The following is a 19398-nucleotide window of genomic DNA, read 5'->3' as shown; positions in this document are numbered from 1 at the left end:
CAGCGCGTGGGGAGCTGGGCAAGGAACCACAGTGTTTCCAGCGGTGGGGATGGGATGGGGATGAGGGGAGCGGACACCCCATCCCCATGCTGCCCACATCACCCGTGCGTGGGTTTTGGGCACAGCAGCGTGCCCCAGGCTGCTCCGGACCCGCACCCAGGTGGCTCCAGGGGATGCTGGTGAGCAGAGCCACCTTGCCGGCACTGGCCAGGGCACATCCCACTGCGCATCCCTGCTCCCGCCACAGCCATTCCCGTGTTTTAAGACTCAGGGCAGTGTCTCTGCTGCAAATCCCCACCTCAGTGCCCACCGCGGCCTGGGAAACGCGGCTCATCCAGCAAAAGCACCCACAAGCAGGCTGTCCGGCAAGGCACCCATCGTGCTGGGGGACACCACCAAACCAAAAGCTGCCGCAGCGTTCTTCGCGCCGCCCCGGCGCGTGGCTGGCTGCAAACCCCACGTGAGACCTCGCTGCCATTGCAGGGGGACGAGGGGCGAATCCTGGCCAGCGCCGGCTCGCACCACCGGTGATTTCTCAAAATATGGGTCAGTTTGGGGAGAGGGACCAGCGCTGGCTCACAGGGCCAGATGTGGCCGCCGGGCTCCTGCCTCGCACCACTGGCTGCAGCTGGAGCTCTTGAAAAGCCCCAAACCGCCTCTCTTGCAAGGACGAGGGGTCCGAAGTGCAAAACCCACTGGGGGACCCGCCAGCCCCTCCGCCCCCAGCCCCCTCGCTGGTGCCCTCGTTTTAAGGGCGGAACGTTTTTGACATGCTACAAACCATCGGCAAAACAAGATGTCAGGGCTGTAACTGCTGCTGGCGTGGGTTCTGCCGGGGCGTGGGAGGGATCCAGGAATAACAAGGGGGGGTTCAGCGAGCAGCAGCCCCCTCCCTCGGGTTGCAGCCGGGGCTCCGGCCCTGGGTGCATCGCCCCGCTGCCCGCACGGGATGTCTGCAAAGGCGCGGGCTCTATCGCCTTGCAGGGAAGGAAGAGAAAAGACGGGGGTTGGGGGGGGGGGGGGGAGAGAAAGAGAGGAGAGAGAGGAAAAATAGCCCCTTATTTCACTTTCATCAAGGAAGCATCCGGCCGTCCAAAAAATTTAATGTCATATTTTAGCAAGAAAAACAGCTGTTGTGGTACTTTAAGGCCCAGCATATTTTGGCCAGGGCTGCATGTTGTGGATATTGGCTGAGTCAAGGTTAGCTGTTAAAAGGCAGAAATTCTAGACCCATATGAAGAAACATCGCGTTCCTTTATATTCAGATAATATTTACTCCCAGGGCTGTTTTGTTTTGTTTTCTTCTCCCTCCTGGAGGGGGGCCCGGCCCCGGAGCTGTGGCTGCCCTTGGCATCACCGCTCCGCGGGCAGGGGGGCGGCTGCACCCGAGGCATGGCGGTTTGGGAGCGATGGAAGCAACGGGAAAAGCAGGGCAGGCCCTGCCTGGCACCTCCGGCTTGAGTTTTGCCCTCCAATTTGCAGCGCTGCCTGGCTTCGAGCCATGCCTTGTGCACAGGGAGAGACAGCGGGGCAGGAGCCGGGGGTTCGGTGCCTGGGGGGAAGCGATGGATCCCCCCCCCAGGCAGCACAGGCACTGGGGGGGCGGCTGCTTCCCCGCTCCCCGCGGCGCTGCAGGGAGGATGGGGACCCACGGGATGCCCGCTGGTCTCGTGGCACAGCACCCACATGCCTTTTGTTGTTCAGACTGGGTTGGATTTTTATTCCCCCCCAAGGGATAAAGATGCCAAGAAATCTGCGGCAGGCAGAGCGGGAGAAGGGGGAGCGAGCTCCCGCGCCATCAATCCCACCCCCTGCCCCAGGAGGAGCAGCTCTACCCCAGCTAAGGTGCCAGCGCAGCTCCAGAAAAACCCCACAATATTAACCCCACAAAAATTAAGTGCAATTTTAATAAGGCCTTTTTTGGCTTTATCTTTTCATAACTTTGTTCTGTTAGAGCACATCTGTGTTTTTACGCTATCGCCCATTTAAACGCCTGTATCTAATGCCGGTTGCCAAACCAGCCATGCCCAGGCTGCCTTGCTCGGGACGGGCCAGTCCCATCCAAAAATTTTTTGTGTGACGGCACCTTCCAGCTCTGACCTGCGCTGTGCCACAAGAGCAAACGGAGCTCCGGGGCCGAGAAAGGTGGGGCAGAGGCGTGCATTTATAGTGCATGGAAACAAAAACCCCCAGAAACCCCCCAAAAATCGGACATTGCGAGAACTGAAAAATTCTACACAGGGTGAACCCGCTGCCCCTCAAGAGAGGCATCGCAGGGGCACCGCGGCCGGGGGCACCCACGGAGCTGCACGCCCTGATGCGGAGAGCCCCGCCGGGCTCTGCAGCCCTGCGCCGAGTGCGATGCCACCCAGGCTGTAAATGACTCATCTTCTCGTAACGCTGGTTTGCTAAAGAAGAAAGAAAAGCCTTTGCCCCGAAACAATTCCTCTGCGCTTGCCAAGCTCAGCGGGAGCAATCCACGCTGTCTCTCTGCTTCTCCGGAGCACCCAGCGCCGGCATCCCCCGGCTGTGGTGCCACTTCCAGAGCCTCGCCGGAGCCGGACCCCCGTCCCCCCCACCCCAGCACCGGGGCTTTCCTCCCCACCTCCCGCCCAGCGCCATGCCTTACCAAACCCGGAGCCACCAAACACAACCCCGCATATTTCGCTAACCTCAGACGCTTGGATAGGGAAGGCTGCGGATGAAAAAAAAAAAAAAGGAAAAAAAAAGGAAAAAAAAAAAGTCCAAGGTGGAACCGCAATGTTTATAAAATGGGTCACTGAATTATACATAAAAATATTTTCCTTGTGAATGCAATTACTTCCTGGACTTGTTATTCCACAGATGCTTAAGTTCGCCTCAAGCAACTCCAATAAATGCTTTACAGTCTGCTAGATCAACAGTAGCAGCACTGGAGCGAATTGAGCAGCGCTGTTTCAAATTTGTCAGAAAACCACACAGTGTTTTCATGCGCACGTTTTAGAAACCCAAACAAAATGATTCCCAACCGTCGTGCTCCCTTTCCTTACGCTTTTAATGGGTTTCACATGAGCTCCTCCAGACGCTGGCAGAGCCCCAGGGGGTCAGGACATCCAGGCAAGTGCTCCCCAAAAGCTGGGGAGACCCCGGGATGAGACGGGGACCGAGCAGGAATGGCACCTCCCATCGCTCTCCCGTATAAAGCCTGCTCCTTCTCGCTCCCAAATTTTCCCGTCTCATCCTCCTGCAAGGTCCGGCTCGCCCGTTAGGTACCCGGGGGCAGCAGGATGTGTATCCAGCTCAGGAGGCTTTCCCAGGGGAAATGAATTTTGGGAGCGAGGGGTCGGGACTGCTCCTACCTGCAGCGGTGCCTACAAGTGGGTGAAGGAGAGTTCAGGGGCTGCGGGGGGAACACACCATGGGGGGTTTAAAAGTGCAAAGAAAAAAAACCCAGAGGAGCCGCAGCAAAGCTGGTGGGAAGGGAGAGGAGCCGAGGCGGTGGCTGGTTGGTTCCCAGCATGGGCACAGGCTGGCTGTAACAGTTTTTCCCCGTGGCAGGGACACATTGTTGGGTTTTTTTCTCCTCTATCCAGCCACCAATTTTCACAAAACTCAGTGAAACTCAAGGCCATGGAGATGGGTAAGGAATTTTTTAATGCATGTAAGGCTCGGCCCAAAGGCCCCTGAATAACATCCTGGTCCATCTGGTGCAGCTTGATCCTCAAAACCTCAAAGCTACTTTTGTTTAGGAGCAATTGAAAATATTTAGTGCTGCTTCCAACGACCTTGAAGGGGAAAGTAACTGAGGGCTGGGCTGTTGGGGGACACCCCAGGATCATGGGGCAGAGTGCTGTTACACCAGTAAAACAAATTCATTTCTGCCCAGGAACACTCAAGATTCACTCCAGGACTAACAGGTGGCTGTAAAAAGATTATCCCGTTAACAGATCGCCAGTGGAGCAGAAATGTGCTTTCAGGTCTCTGCTTTCACTCCAGATTTCATCCACGAGATTTGCTGTCGGCAGGATAAACGGGTTAAAAGGTGCCTGCAAAAATGGGCTTATAAGAAGCTCCTTATTCTCCCACTTCAAGGGCACAGCTGCCTCCCGTTCCTCCTTGCCTGGGAATCCCAGCTCGTCTTTGCCTTTTTATAGGCCATCGTGGCGATCCCGCTCCTCTCTGCCAGTGGCTGGGGGTCGATGGCAGCCGGGCACCGGCCTGCCCGCCGCGGTGTCATGGCACCGGCTGGGACACGGCCTCGTCCCCATCCCTTGTCCCGCAGGAGCCGGTGATGGCCGGCTCTCGGCAGATGATGCGCAGCAGGAAAGTCCCGTGGGAACCGAGAGAGCATCGTTCTCCTCGGCGAGGGCACCCCGCAGGCTGCAATCCCCAAACTCCCAGCAAGGCAAATCATTTACGAGGAATCCCACCCCGACACTGGTGGAAAGGGCTTTGCCAACGGGAAGGAGCCAGGTTTCCCTCTGCCCTCGCTCCCAGCCCTGGGATGGGGACAGGGACGGTGTCCCCACGGCCAAGCCACGCGCAGGGCTGCACAACCTGCGCGGCGCTGCCCGCCTCAGAGATTAAACCAAGGGCCCCGCAGGGAACGCACTGGCATTTTTATTTGGGATTAGATCCCAGCACATCTTAATTTTCAATTCAACTGCCGCTGAAAAGAAACATAAAATAAAACAAGCGCCAGCGGCGGGGAGGGAGGGAGGGAGAAGGCAGCGCCGGGTCTGCCCACGGCCCCGAATTAGCTGCAGAAAAACGTTAACATTCCTGCGCTGGCCCCCGGCCAAGGGACGGAGCAATTCAGGAGACGGCGACGCAACCGCCGGGGAACACGCGCACGGTCTGCGGCTCCCGGTGCCTCAGCCGGCGTGCAAAACCCCGGGGCAGTGGCTGAGGGTGGGGGAGAACACGGGCCCCGCGCCCTGCTCCCGGGGATGGCCCCAAGGTGCTTTTAAATGCCGTGAGCAGTTTTCTTCCTAAGGCAAAGGGGTTGGGAAACGCCACACAAGAGATGGTGCATCCTATGCGGGATTTCACTGTGGCTGGACACCATCCAGCTCCGGGTCCCCAAGCTGGCGGTGCCCAGGTTGGAGGGGTCAGATCCTGCCTCCAGATGTGTGAATCACTGGGATTCGGGAACAACGGGCAGGACAAGCGCAGGGACAAGGGCCCCCTCGGGGGTAGCACAGCATTCCACAGAGCATCCTCAATACCCCATGCCAGCTCTTACTGCAAACAGACATCAACTCAGGTGCCCCCCAACCCCTGGGGCTCCACCAGCTCACTGCAGACCCCCAGCACCCCACTGCAGACCCCCCAGCACCCCACTGCAGACCCCCCAGCATCTCACTGCAGACCCCCCAGCACCCCACTGCAGACCCCCCAGCACCCCACTGCAGACCCCCCAGCATCTCACTGCAGACCCCCAGCACCCCACTGCAGACCCCCCAGCGTCTCACTGCAGACCCCCCAGCACCCCACTGCAGACCCCCCAGCATCTCACTGCAGACCCCCCAGCACCCCACTGCAGACTCCCCAGCATCTCACTGCAGACCCCCCAGCACCCCACTGCAGACCCCCCAGCACCCCACTGCAGACTCCTCAGCACCCCACTGCAGACCCCCCAGCACCCCACTGCAGACCCCCCAGCATCTCACTGCAGACCCCCCCAGCACCCCACTGCAGACCCCAGCACCCCACTGCAGACCCCCCAGCACCCCACTGCAGACCCCCCAGCACCCCACGCAGCATCTACCCAAGCCCTGGCCCCGGCCATGCCTGGCTGCCAGCACGGTTTAATAACGCTGGCCCGCGCCCTGGTATCCGCCGGCTGCCCCAGCCCTCCTGATTTTGCCATTTGCCGGGCGCTGGAGGCAGCGTGCCGCGCTCGAGCGACAGCGAGGGCTCCAATCTGTTCCTCATTAGGAGGGGCAGACAGCCCAGCGCGGGAGTCTGAGCCCTAATCTCCTTTCCAGTTGGTATCCGTCAGGCAGATGTACAACAAGTGGTTGGATATTTTAGCGGGCATGTGTGTGACAGAGCCGTTTTAGCTTTTTTTCCAGCTGGGGGGAAGGCTAAAATGCTGTGGCTCAAGCCGAGGCTTTGCCGGTCACACGTGGAGCGCGACGGCAGGTCCCCGCGCACCGGCACGGCTGCCAGCTCTGCTCCGCTCCGCCGGCGTGGTGGTTTATTTTACCAAGGTCTTTCTTGGAAGAAGTGGTGATGAAGTTAACAGCCTGTGAGCCATAATTGGCTCACATTAAATCAAGGAAATGATATGTTTTGTTTTGCCCTTTTTTAAAAAAAAAAAAAAAAAAAGGAAAAAAAAAAGCATATTAAACAGGAAAAAACCACACAGAGCCAAGGAAGGAGCAGGCAGCAGCTCTCAGGAATTTGGGGGGAGATTTGTGTCCCAAGGCATAAAGAAATCCAGTCCTCGCCACCAGAGAAAAAGCAGCTTCACTTCAAATAGCCAGCAGAAATGCACATAGCAAGGGAAGGGGGATCCAAAAAAAAATCCCAGGTTGTGGCACCGCAACAGGCGCTGCTTCAAATCCTGTCCCATCCCAGCAGCCCGTGGAGTTGAACTGAATACAGTAAAAAAAAAAAAAAAAAAAAGTCTTAAAAAAATTCTTCTTGAAAGTTGTTTTGTTTATCTCTCCACCTCTCAACCAACACAGGGTGTCAAAAACCTTGTTGGTGCCTTAACCTGGCTCTGGATATACAGGATATTTCAGAAAGGAAACTTTCTTGTGCTTGTTCTCTAAGTTCTATTTTTAGCCCCTATGGCTACATTCTGGATGTGAGCTGAGCCGGCTGATGGCAGAACCGTCCTCCCAAGGTCACCAAAGCCTCCGGGTCTCGGGAGGGATAACACCCAGCCCTAAAGCCTGCCCCGGAGACATCCCCACAGCCTAGCAAGGCTCAGCCGTATTTCCGCGCACGCTGCCGCAGCCGCTGCGGTGCAGCCCTGTGCTCGCCGAGTTTTCACCCATCCCCACGAGCGACCAGTGCCGCTGCTCCACACCGCCCGAGCCCCCTCCCAGCTCGGCACCGGGGCACCGAGAGCCACCGGGGCTTGTCCCAGCTGGAGGCAGCCACATCCCATCTCATCCTGCCCGGTGCTGGATCTTGCGGAAAACCTGAGCTGTTTGCCAGGGCTGGCCTGTCCGAAACCACAGCATCCTTGGGGATGCTCAGCCCCTGCTTTCATGCAGTGTCGCTGCACAGATGTCCCTGCATGGAGATCAACCGCATCATGTCCTTTCCAACCTTAATGATCCCTAGCTTTTACTTTCATTAAAAGTAATCCAGCCACCAAGCCAGGAAACATGAAATTGCTACTCTCCCCTTAATTGGTTTAGTGGTGGACTTGGTAGTGTTGGGTTAATGGTTGGACTGGATCATCTTAAAGGTCTTTTCCAACCTAAACAATTCTAGGATTCTATGATCCGGGCAAGGCCAGATGCAGATCTATGGGGTGCAAGGACCACTGGGGACCAGCTCTGAGCACCGCTGGCCACATCCCTCCCTCTCCCAGGAGCTGCCACAGCCCCGGGGAAATTCCAGGAGATCCAGGAATGGCCCTGCGCTGCCTTGGCACTGCTCGCACACCGGTACCGGCGTGGGCCAGCGGCCACCCAAAGCTGCAGCAGGAGCTGCAGCGAGTGAGGAAGCCACCACATTGCATGGAAAGGGCTGGAAACCTGTGATCTGCCCCCACGTCGCCTTTTTATCCACCATCTCGGCTTCATTTGTACCTGCGGGTACTGGAAGTTGTGGGTCACAAGGGTTCACGTGACCTGAAAAAAAGCCCCGCAAGCAGGAAAAAACATCCCACTTCTGGTAAATCCCATGCCCAGCTGAAGATCACACACACGTCTTCCAGCTCATGCCGGCTTCTGGGTTAGCCAGGTTGGAAACGGGACACCAAAACCCCTTGCGCTAAGCATGGGAGGGATGAACAAGTCTTCCATTTGCGTGGCAAGAAACCCCTCAAATTCAACCCTTTTCCAACTTAAAAACAACAAAAAAAAAACCCTCAATGGGAAATTCTAATTTTGTTTGGAAATGTCATTTCCAAATGGCACATGAGAAATCATGCTCTGACCTAGTGTTGCTGACAGGCAAATATTTATCCCCACAAAATTTCCACATAAAACCATCACTTTTGTCAGTAGGTCTGGACACCAGAAGCAGAGGGGGAAGGCAGCAAGAGGGGAGCCAGGAGGCACAGGGACAGACAGCCCTGCCCAGCCGGTCAGAGCCACGGGCGGCTGCGAGCCCCTCGAACAGATCACTGCAAACACGACGGGTCTCCTTGAGTCTCATTTTGAGACAAGATACAGACTTTTTCCAACACGTTCATAGTGAGGAGCTCATATTTTTTCAAAACTAGTTGTACCATTTTTTCCAATACATCAAACCAATAGAAGCCTCTGCTCCCGAGCCCCGCAGCACTTCATCATTCAGCGCCGCCGCTCTCGCCCGTGTCGGAGCAGAGCGGATCCTGTCCGACATACATTTCTCAGTCTATTAGGCAGAGTTATTCTTTTGCTCTGTGTTTTGATACTTACAAAGCCATTACCATCCCTCGCATGCACATCCATCATCGGGCCTTCAAACTCCAGAAAGTCCCAAAAAACTATTTTCCACTCACCATGCAGCCTGCCAGGCTCTGTTCTTCTACTCTGCGTTGCTTCATCCATCGAAAGACATTTCAGCAAGTTCCGAGTCCAACAAAATAAACAGATGGCAGCCTGAAAAGATGGTGATTTTTTTTTTTTTCTACGAGGGGGAAGCAGGGCTTGGGATACAGCAGGGAAGAGCTGACTTCTGTCTGCCTGGTTGGAAAAGCTGACCTGGGGCTCCAGGCAGCGATGCCCATTTGGAGCCGGGGGTACAAGGCACCGTTCTGCAAAGCCATGGGGTCCTGGAAAGCTACGGGGTGGACAGCCGTAGCTGCCTCCTAGGCTCAGACTCACCCAGCTCCACGAGCGTCATGCCGCGGGGGTACACCCAGCCCGGTGCTGGCCCCCACTGAGCACCCACCCTCCCTCCACGTACCCCCAGCACCCTGCAGTCACCAGCCACCCCCTGTGCTGCTCTGGAAACCCGGCACATGCTGTTCACCCATGTCTTGCAAGGGGCTGGTTCACCATCATACCCCTGCATTGCCCCAGTGGATCCCCAGTGGGGACCATGCGCTCCCCCAAATCACCATGTGCACCCACAGAGCAGCACCATGCTGCAAAACACCAACTCTGCTACAGCCTTATGGGATGCATGCGATGCAGAGAGAAGCAACCTTGCCCCAGTCCAGGGCAAACCACCCCCAGGGCTGCCCCTGAGCCCGGCGCAGGCACTGAGCATTATTACAGCCTGACCCAGCAATCACCAGTTCAGACTTACGGGGAAGATTTATGAAAGGATGTGGCCAGATGAGCAATAGAGACAAATAGCCTTGAGGAGTGACTGATTTCTCCCTTACAAGAGGAATAGAAATTAATTTATGAATTGGGTTAGTTAAGTTGCCAAGTGGCTTTGATGCAGTTTATTTTTTTGCATATGTTCATGATCTATTGCACAGCTGTCAGAGGGGGAGGAAGGTCTTACTGAGCCGGAGCAATGCATCACGCTGGCCGAGGCAGCCAACAGCTCTCAGCAAAACCAGATTGCCCTTTAATCAGCCACGGGTTGGTTTGCTGCTTTTCCAAAGCGGGCGCCTCATTCCTCCCTGGTTCACCCTCGAGGGCCTGGAGCCCCGTCATGTGCTGCAGAGGTGGGGAGCGGGGCAGGACCCCCTTCCCCGTGCCAATGGCCAAGCACAGCCCACTGCAGACACCACTGGCGTGGAACCTTTTTTCACCTTACCTACCCCTTGTGTGTTTTTGTAGGACCTACAGAAAGTCAGGAAGAGTTCCAGGAGAGACGTGGAGCAGGGACAGGGTGGTGGGTGCTTTATTGCTTACCAACACAGCACTTTTAGAAAGAAATCATCAAAGGCAGAGCGGAGATGTGGTGCCACACACATTGCTCACCAAAAGCGAGTGCAGGGACCCATCACACCAGGCCTGAGGGACCCCCCCTTCTCTCCAGGGGCCACCACCCCCCTGCATCCCAAGGGACGGAGCTGCCCGGGGGCTCAGCCCCAGCTCCCCGAGCCGAGACCAGCGTGGGCGCCAGCTCCCCCATGCTTCCCAGCGTTACAGGTGCTTGGAGGTTTTTCAAGACACGAAGTAATTTCCTGTTTGAAGCAGTTGACAAATCTGCACAGAAACTGGATAACCCTTCGCGTTTAGGGAGATCCGACTGCTCCAGCTCACAGCTCCTCTCCAATATATTTTTTCTCCCCAAATATAAGGGCGGGGGAAGGTTGGAGTGAGCTCCCCTCTCTGTCCCATGTCCAAGTGGCTTCAGGTTTGGGACAGATACCGTGTCCTTCTGCAGCGTCTGTGACAAGTGCATGCAGTGGCCACAGGCCGAGGAGGTGGCCAAGCCCGGAGCAGGATCCCAGCCCCATCCTAACACCACTCCCAGCCCAGGAAACGCAGCAGCCACTGCCAGCCTTCCCTGGGCTGCATCACCCTGCTCCCTCCCAAAAGCCTCCCACTAACGGGGCTATTTAGGGAAAAACCTTGGTAATCAAATTACCACATAAATAGAGCAAAACCAGTATCCCAGCTTCGGCTGGGATAGAGTTAATTTTCTTCCTAGTAGCTGGCATAGTGCTGTGTTTTGGATTTAGTTTGAGAATAACGTTGATAACACACTGATGGTTTAGTTGTTGCTAAGTACTGCTTATGCTAGTCAAGGACTTTTCAGCTTCCCATGCTCTGCCAGGCACACAAGGAACTGGGAGGGGGCACAGCCAGGCCAGCTGCCCCAAACTGGCCCAAGGGCTATTCCATACCATACGGCGTCATGGACAGTATAGAAACTGGGGGGAGTTGGCCGGGGGGCTGCAATCACTGCTCAGGAACTGGCTGGGTATCAGTTGGCAGGTAGTGAGCAATTGCATCGTGCATCACTTATTTTGTATATCATTATTATTATTTTCCCTTCCTTTTCTGTCCTATTAAACTGTCTTTATCTCAACCCATGAATTTTACTTTTTTTTTTTCCCCAATTCTCTCCCACATCTCACTGGGGAGGGGGAGAGCGAGCGAACGGCTGCCTTGTGTTCAGCTGCCTGCCAGGTTAAACAACAACAACAACCCATTTATGGGCTTGATGACTCTTCAGTTAACGGTCACTTTGTAGCCAGAAGCATGAGAATTGTCAGACACAGGCAATAGCCCCTTTCGGGCAGGATGTGGCACCTGGGGCTCCAGCCCTGCGCACCCTCATGCTGGGGTCACACCAGCACAGCCGGGCTCACCCCACTGCAGCGGCAGAGCAGGTCCCGGGTCCTAGGCTTGTTTTGCTGGGTCCCAGGGGCTGCAGCGGGCTGCCCCTGGCCACCCAGCACCCAGCCTGCGCACCCAAGCACAGCCCGACCCCGTGGAGCTGCCAGGGCCTGGGGCTCAGCACCCCTGCTCCTGGGAGAGCACAAAGCCCCGGACAGAATCATCAAATTGTTTAGGTGGGAAAAGACCTTTAAGATCTCCCAGTCCAACCGTTAACCCAACACTACCAAGTCCACCACTAAACCAATTAAGGGGAGAGTAGCAATTTCATGTTTCCTGGCTTGGTGGCTGGATTATTTTGTAATGAAAGTAAAAACTAGGAATCACTAAGGTTGGAAAGGATCTCTAAGATCATCAGTCCAACCACCAACTCAACACCACCATGCCCACTAAACCATGTCCCAAAGTACCAGGTCTACACATTTTTTTAATACTGCCAGGGATGGTGACTCCACCACCTCTCTGGGCAGCCTGTTCCAATTCTTGATCTCTCTTTCCGTGAAGAAATTTTTCCTAATATCCAACCTAAACCTCCCCTGGCGCAGCTTGAGCCCATTTCCTCTCATCCTATCACTAACTACATGGGAGAAGAGACCAACACCCACCTCACTACACCCTCCTTCAGGTAGCTGTAGAGAGCGATAAGGTCTCCCCTCAGCCTCCTCTTCTCCAGGCTAAACAACCCCAGTTCCCTCAGCTGCTCCTCATAAGGCCTGTGCTCCAGACCCTTCACCAGCTTCGTTGCCCTTCTCTGGACACGCTCCAGCACCTCAATGTCCTTCTTGTAGCGAGGGGCCCAAAACTGAGCACAGTATTCCAGGGGGGAGATGCAGATCCTGCTTTCTAAAGTCTCTCGCTAGAGGCCACATCCATCTCCAAAAACAACTGAAGGGAGGGAGGTGAATTAGCAAGAGATGTTGTTGCGTGCAGACAGCCATTTCATGGTAGTCTGCTCCGAGTCATCTTCTCCCTGCCCGAGGCACCAGGCTGCACAGCCAGGTCAGCGCCCAGCGCTGCCACCGACTTCCCACACCCCATCAAGACACATCATCTCACCCTGCTTCAGTTTTCACCTTTGCAAACAGGAAGCTCCCAACCCTTGTCTTTGAGAGATGCAAACATTCAAATGATGCACAGACAACAGACCCACCAACACACACAGAAGCCTTTCTTCCGCTCACCCCCAAGCACACCACAGACATGGAATGCAGGTTTCACACCTTTGCCCTAAGCAATATCGCTCCTGGCAGGGACCCACAAGCCAGCACACAAACCTCTCTGAGAAGCCCAAGCACAGAGCTGGCACAACCCTGCACAGGGCAGCAGGCTCAGCCCCACCACGGTCCCCAAAAGCAGCAGCCAAGCTGCTCCACGATGGAAAGAGCCAGCAATAACTAACCAGCAAGCCCACAGCTTCCTCCTTGCTAGAGATATTTATAGCAAGAACAAGGATCAGGGAGGAAAAAGAGAAAAGCCCTTACCTTGTAGCCACGTTCCCCAGTGAGCTCCATCATGCTCAGCACCTGCAGCCACCTTTCACCTGGAGCAGCCCCAGCAGCATCACCCTGCAGCCCTCCACCCCCAGCACACCCTCCCTCTGCTACAGCATTCTGCTTTAGGGGCCCTTTTTTTAACTCGTAGGCTGAAAGGCAGCTGCTTTGGGGTGGAACATGACAGCTATTGCATTGCAGAGACTCAGTATAGCTGGTTTCAGGAAAAAGCTGAGGCCTGGGAGGGGCAGAGAGGATAAAGAATAACTTTCTCAATGACTGGCCTTAGGGAATTCACCGGGTGAATTTGCAGCATCCTTCCTCTTCAAATTCCCTAAGGCCACTCACAGATTTTCCTTGGTCTGCAAGATGCAACCAGCAGCGATGCTCCCTGGCCCCCACTGCCCCATGCAGGGCCGTGACCTTGCACAGAGCATTGCCACCGCGGAAGCAAACAGGCGCTGCTAGCCCAGATGCACGGAGCAAAATGCATGCGAGGGAGGTGACCGATGGTGTTCCCTGATGGAGAGGGTGCCCAGGGTGCAGGGACTAGCTCCAGGTCGGCTGGAGGCTGTTGTAACATCCCTGCTTGGACCAACGTGACACTGGAAAGTTTTTGGATGAGCTGGCCTGCCACCCCAACATCCCCTTGCTCCATGACCTTTCTTTCTGCAGAGAAATAACAGCCCCGAGTGCCTGAGTCAGCTGTAAATCCCCAGCATCGATCAGACACTAAATGCGGCACTTGGTGGTTGTGGAAGGGGAACCAGATTGCATGGAGGAAAGAGCGTAATGGGTCCTGGCTGACACCAAAGCGTCACTGGGGCTCCCAGGCAGACTTGGGGGTGCAGAAACCATCCAGGTGGTCCCAAAAGCACCAGGGACTAAGGTGAATGATGGAAACAAGAGGAGCACTACAGTAGTTTAGGGAAAGACATCTTTTGCTAATTAAATCCAAGCGCAAAGCCAGTAGGTGTGTGTCCCCCTTTCCTACAGGGTGAGTTTGGACCTTGCAGCCCCCCAGGACCTGCAGATGCCTCAGCACAACGCTGCCCGCTGAGCCCTGCGGGGCTGAGGGGATCAGGGCGAGGGGGTAAAGGCACCCATGGGCAGCCCAGCTGCACCCAGCACGGCAGAGATGCCACCCTCCCCTTTTCCATCCTCATCAGCGCTCTTCATCCCTCTCACCTGCTCCCTGTGCCCCCTCTGTATTCACCTCCCTCTCATTTCCTCTCCTTCATCTTCCTCTGCTCTGGTCTACGTTGAAAACTCTTCCCCAGGGTGGCTGTGGAGGCTCACGCGGGTGCAATTTACCCTTGTAAAAACAAGCAGCGCTCGGCCGCTCTAACTGGTACCGGTTCCTCAAGGGGGAGAGACGCGGACTTAGCAAAGGGATGTTTCTGCTGGTGGAAACGGTTCTGCAAGGATCATCCCTTGAAGTGCCGCTGCAGCGATGGGTTTTGGTGTTGATGGCGTCTGCGAGGGACGGGGTCTGGGCGGGAGCCGGGTGAAGGCTGCAGGGCACCATTGTTTCCCTGTGGCTCTTTGCCTGCTGGTTTTCCGGCCCCCCAGTTTCCTCCCCAGCAGCCAGCCGGGTGTGAGCCCACAAGGCACAGATTTCTCTGATTAGGCAACCCCAGGCAGCCTCTCCCCTTTCGCTTTCAGCTGCCTCTTCCTCCCCGTCCCTGGAGGCAGCCCCAAGCATCCGGCCCCGAGCGAAGCAGCACCCACAGCACGGCAGGCACCGGCCACAGCACTGCCATGGAGCCAGGCGTGCGGGAGCCCCTCGTGAGGAAGACAAGCTCCTCATACCGGACCTTCCCCGAGAGCGCTGGCAAGAGGCTCGACAAGGAGTACCTGCGGTAAGGGCCGGGCTGGGGCCGTGGGGCTGGCCATGGGGTGGGCTGTGCCCCCCATCCCGAGAGCACCGGGCTGGGGGGAGCCGGTGGAAGAGCTGCTTCTTACTGCTGTCATTCCTGGGTTACCTTGAGATGAGGTCTCATCCTGCCCAGGGTGTGCAGTGCTGGATGAGCCCACCTGGGAGAGCTGTGGGTGGGCTTGCTGTTGGGCATCTGACTCTTGTGGGGGCATAGGGTCCTGCTGTGGGGCACAGGGGGCCAGAAAGGAAACCCCTCCCTGCTCTGCCGGGACGAGTCAGCTGCCAGCTGGGTCTGTGGTGCTCCTCGGCTGCAGCTTCTGCTTTTCTCAGTGTTTTCAACTTGCTGAAGACTGCCCGGCACAGAAGAAAACATCGGCAGTGCCCGGGGGGACAGGCTTTTGTCCCCCTGCCACACAGCAGGAGCGGCTGCTGCTCTGCTCGGAGAAACCCCACCAGCCTGGGGCTGTGAAGGGCCATTCCCCAGGAAAATCTCTCCATGGGTGTCACGAGAGCCTCGGCAAAGGCTGGGGGAAGCTGCAAGACAGAGTTAAAGTTTCTGCTGGGTGCAATAAGGGCACCCAACATGTAATTCTTGCTCCCTCAGGAGCCTCCACAACAAGCGGCTCTACCTGGCTGTGTTTGCTGCTGTCCTGGGGAATTTCAATTTTGGCTTCGCCCTGGTTTACCCCTCACCTGTCATCCCTGCGCTGGAGGCTCACCCCAACCCCGCGCTGCGGCTGGACCAGCACACAGCGTCCTGGTTCGGGGTAAGGAGCGGGGCTGTCCCTGCCAGGGGTGGGGGCCAGAGCCAGTGGGTGTGTGAGGGGAGCCCAGACCCACCGCGGCCCCTCTCTGGGTCTCCCCCCGCAGTCGGTGTTCACGCTGGGAGCGGCGGCGGGGGGGGCTCAGCGCCATGCTCCTCAACGACCTCCTGGGCCGCAAACTGAGCATCATGTTCTCTGCGCTGCCCTCCGCCGTGGGATACGCGCTGATGGCCGGTGCCCAGGGGATCGGGATGCTGCTGCTGGGCCGTGTGCTGACGGGCTACGCCGGCGGCGTGACGTCCGCCTCCATCCCGGTAACGTGCCCTGGGAGGGAGTTTGCTGGGGATTTGCACGGTGGGAGACGGGGCGGTGCTGTAGCTGAGCCTGGGGCATCCCGCTGCTTTTTGGAGGCATCAGCAGAGCACCAGGGCTGCAGCTGGGCAATTGGGGATGGGTTAGCAGCCCTGGCACGGCCAGCCTGAGCTGCCCCCACGGTGCTGGATTTTCTTGCCCACAGAAAAGGGAAGGCAGGTCCTCGATCCCTGCCCTGTTCCTCCCGGCAGTTATTTCCTCCCACGTTTAATGCTGACCTCATATTGCATGCAGAGGGGAAGGCAGGAACTGGGTAACCCTGGGGCACGTTTTTCCAGTAATGGGAGTCTGAGCATGCCGCTGGAGCACTTCTCCCATGCCAGCGTGAGGGAGGAAAGTGGCGGTGCCTGCAAGGCTGTCCTCTCCGCCTGCCAGGACCAGCTCGTGCCACCGGACTTGTGCACGTTTCTACCCCGAGAGGGCGGTTTCCCAGCAGTTTGGGTTTCCCCTGGCCGCAGTGGGTGACTGCGAGGTGACAGAGGACAGGTTTTGGTGGTGCCGGCTCTGTATGTTGCAGCTCTGTTAAGCATGTCTTGTCCCACTCCAGGTCTACATCTCGGAGATCTCCCACCCCGGGGTCAGAGGCATGCTGGGCGCTTGTCCTCAGACCATGGCAGTGCTGGGCTCTCTTATCCTGTACGCGCTGGGCAAGTATCTTGGTGTTCAGAGGTCAGGAAACCCTCAGCAAGACATTAGGGAAGGGGAGTTCATTTTAAACAACTTTCTCAGCGAGTTGATGGATTCCTTCCCCTCGCAGCCAGCTCACAACCACCACCACGGGTGTGCAAAGGGGGTCTGGACAGGATCGCCTGTGCATAACCCACGCTTGTGTGTGTGCTCAGAGGGATGAACCCATAACCCCCGTGGCCACCACCGTGCCTGCAGACCTGGGTCCTGCCAAGGTTTCATCAGGTCTGAAGGGCAGCACACAATGAACCGCGTGTGCATTTCCTGCCAGCGTGTGCCCTGGTTGCTGCAAGATCTTGCTGGATCCTCTAAGATTTAGGGGAGCTTGCTGGAATTTCCCCATATTGAACAACAGCTGAAAATGCTTCTTTGCTAGGAGAAAAACATGGAAAATCTCCCTCTAGTTTTGGGGATTTTTTCTTTTTCCCCCCTCTGGATTTATTAAATCTCTGCTGCTGGGGAGCCCATGTAGGAGCAAGGCCAGGACCCCCCTCCTAACTATGCTGCTCTGGCAGGGCTGGTCCTGGACTGGCGCTGGCTGGCCGTCGCAGGGGAGGTGCCCGTGCTCGTGATGATCATCCTGCTCTGCTTCATGCCCAACTCGCCACGATTCCTGCTCTCCCAGGGGAAGGATGATGAGGCCCTGGGGTCGCTGTGCTGGCTGCGGGGCAAGGACACGGACTATGCCCGGGAGTACGAGCAGATCAAGGACAGCGTGAGGAAGCAGGTGAGGAGGCTCACCTCCAGCACAGGGGAGATGTAATGTGAAAACTGCAAAATCCAGCCTCCTTTGGGCAACTCCTGGGCACCGCCGTGGAGCCCAGAGGTGGTAACACCTCAGCTTTCTGGCTTTTTCCCCTCCAGAGCCGGCGGATTTCCTGTGCCGAGATCAAGGACCCCTTCATTTACAAGCCCATCCTGATCGCGGTGGGGATGAGGTTCCTGCAACAGCTCTCCGGTGTTACCTGTGTCCTCGTGTACCTGCAGTCAATATTCAAGAAAACATCCGTCATCCTGGTGAGCCCTGGGGTTCAGCCCGTCCTCGGACTGCTCCATCTTCAGTGATGGCGCTTCCAAATCCCCTGCAGCTCCAAGGCTCCAACATTGAAGCCTTTTTTAAAATACCTGGTTGGTAGCAATTGCTGGGCACCTGCCCTGCAAAAGGCTGCATGAAGATGGGGAGCAGGACTGGCCCCATTGTCTCCCCGCTCTCTTCCTCTGAGCTTCAGGCTCTTCTTCTCTGGTCTCTTATTATAGGAGGCTAGCTTTGACAAAGGCATCAGCCAGAGTCAAGGTAACACATGTAGGAACCTGCACTTTCCCTGGTTCTCCCATCTCAGCTTTCCCACTGCTTTTGCCATTGCAGAAACCAGAGTACGATGCAGCTCTTGTTGGCTTGGTACGTCTGTTCTCGGTGGCGATCGCTGCTGCGTCAATGGATAAAGCTGGGAGGAAGATTCTTCTTTTCGTATCAGGTATGTCTCTCTCCCACTGTTGTGCAAGGGAACCTCTTATTTCAGGATTTCCAAGAGCTCTGCAAACGTGCAGGAGTGGAAACTTCAGCATACAGGATTTTAGCAGGGAATGGGGGAGGTTTCTTTCCTTTGGTGGTAGCTCAGCTCCTGAGCAGAGGTGTTCCTGGAAGCTTGGCCCTTGGCAGGGAGGTGATCACTCACCCATCGATCCCGCTATGCTATTGCATCTCTCCACAGCTGGTGTCATGTTGGCCTCCAACCTGACCATGGGGCTCTATATCCACTTCATGCCAGCTTCTCAGAACGGCACTATTGCCAACAAGACCCTGGTGAGCTCTGCCAGCCTTCCTGCTGAACCGACCAACTACATCACCCTCATCCCACTCCTGGCAACCATGTTCTTCATAATGGGTAGGTGCAGAGAGCGAGAGCCCAGGACCCACAGCACAGGACTGGGTACCAGCCTGGGGGGACGTTTCTCATCTGAGGCAGGGTGATACAGAGCAAGGAGATTGGAGCTTGGAGCTGGAAGGCAGGCAGATGTCCATGGAAATCCAAGAAAGATGGCACCTGACGTCACTTTGAGGACTGACAGAGCGTGAATGGGGGCAACGATGATTGATGCAGGAGCAGGGCAGGATTGCACAGGGCTCTTTGCACTCCCCGGTGGGCTTTGAAGCCTCAACAGACTCACCTTACCCTTCCTCCCCTGCAGGTTATGCCGTGGGCTGGGGCCCCATCACTTGGTTGCTGATGTCGGAGATCCTCCCTCTGAAAGCCCGTGGGGTGGCCTCGGGCCTCTGTGTCGTCGTGAGCTGGCTGACAGCCTTCACCCTCACCCAGTTCTTCCTCCGAGTCGTGGTGGGTACTGCCCTGGGAGGGTGTCTGGCAGCCCCTCCTCAGACCCTCTCTGCACCAGCTCATGTCTGCTTTCCATCCCACTTTCCAGGAAGCTTTTGGCCTCGAGGTGCCCTTCCTATTCTTCGCTGTCATCTGCGCTGGGAACTTCTTATTCACAGGCTGCTGCGTTCCAGAAACCAAAGGCAGATCCCTGGAACAGATCGAGGCCTTCTTCAGGACTGGCCGGAGGTCGTTCATGAGGTAGGAGCTGCCGTCTGCCAGCCGTGCCAGGCCACCAGTCCACATGCTCAAGGGCAACAAAGAAAATGGTTGTGCTGCTGGAGGTGGAGGCTGGAGCTCTCTGCGAAGGCAATGGGAGAGGAACAGGCTGCAATGACCATCTTGCTTTGGATGTAGAAGTTGCTAACTGGAACTTTACCTTCTCTTCCTGTCATTTGACACTACCTGTTGCTCTTCGGGTAACATGTC

At 56.5% G+C, this 19398-nt stretch overlaps 1 protein-coding gene across 1 annotated transcript; it reads left to right on the top strand.

The window, feature by feature from the left end:
• Window positions 1-14653: 14653 nt before the first annotated feature.
• SLC2A6 (solute carrier family 2 member 6) lies at window positions 14654-19174 on the top strand. Its single transcript, XM_009483208.2, is given in 11 exon segments — window positions 14654-14754; window positions 15376-15538; window positions 15642-15668; window positions 15670-15849; window positions 16455-16554; window positions 17110-17321; window positions 17459-17611; window positions 17961-18069; window positions 18307-18480; window positions 18785-18930; window positions 19019-19174. Coding segments are annotated over 11 exon segments (1521 nt in total).
• Window positions 19175-19398: the final 224 nt, after the last annotated feature.

This window comes from Pelecanus crispus, chromosome 9, assembly GCF_030463565.1.
Source record: "Pelecanus crispus isolate bPelCri1 chromosome 9, bPelCri1.pri, whole genome shotgun sequence".
NCBI lineage: Eukaryota > Metazoa > Chordata > Aves > Pelecaniformes > Pelecanidae > Pelecanus > Pelecanus crispus.
This window is presented reverse-complemented; position numbering and strand designations above follow the sequence as displayed.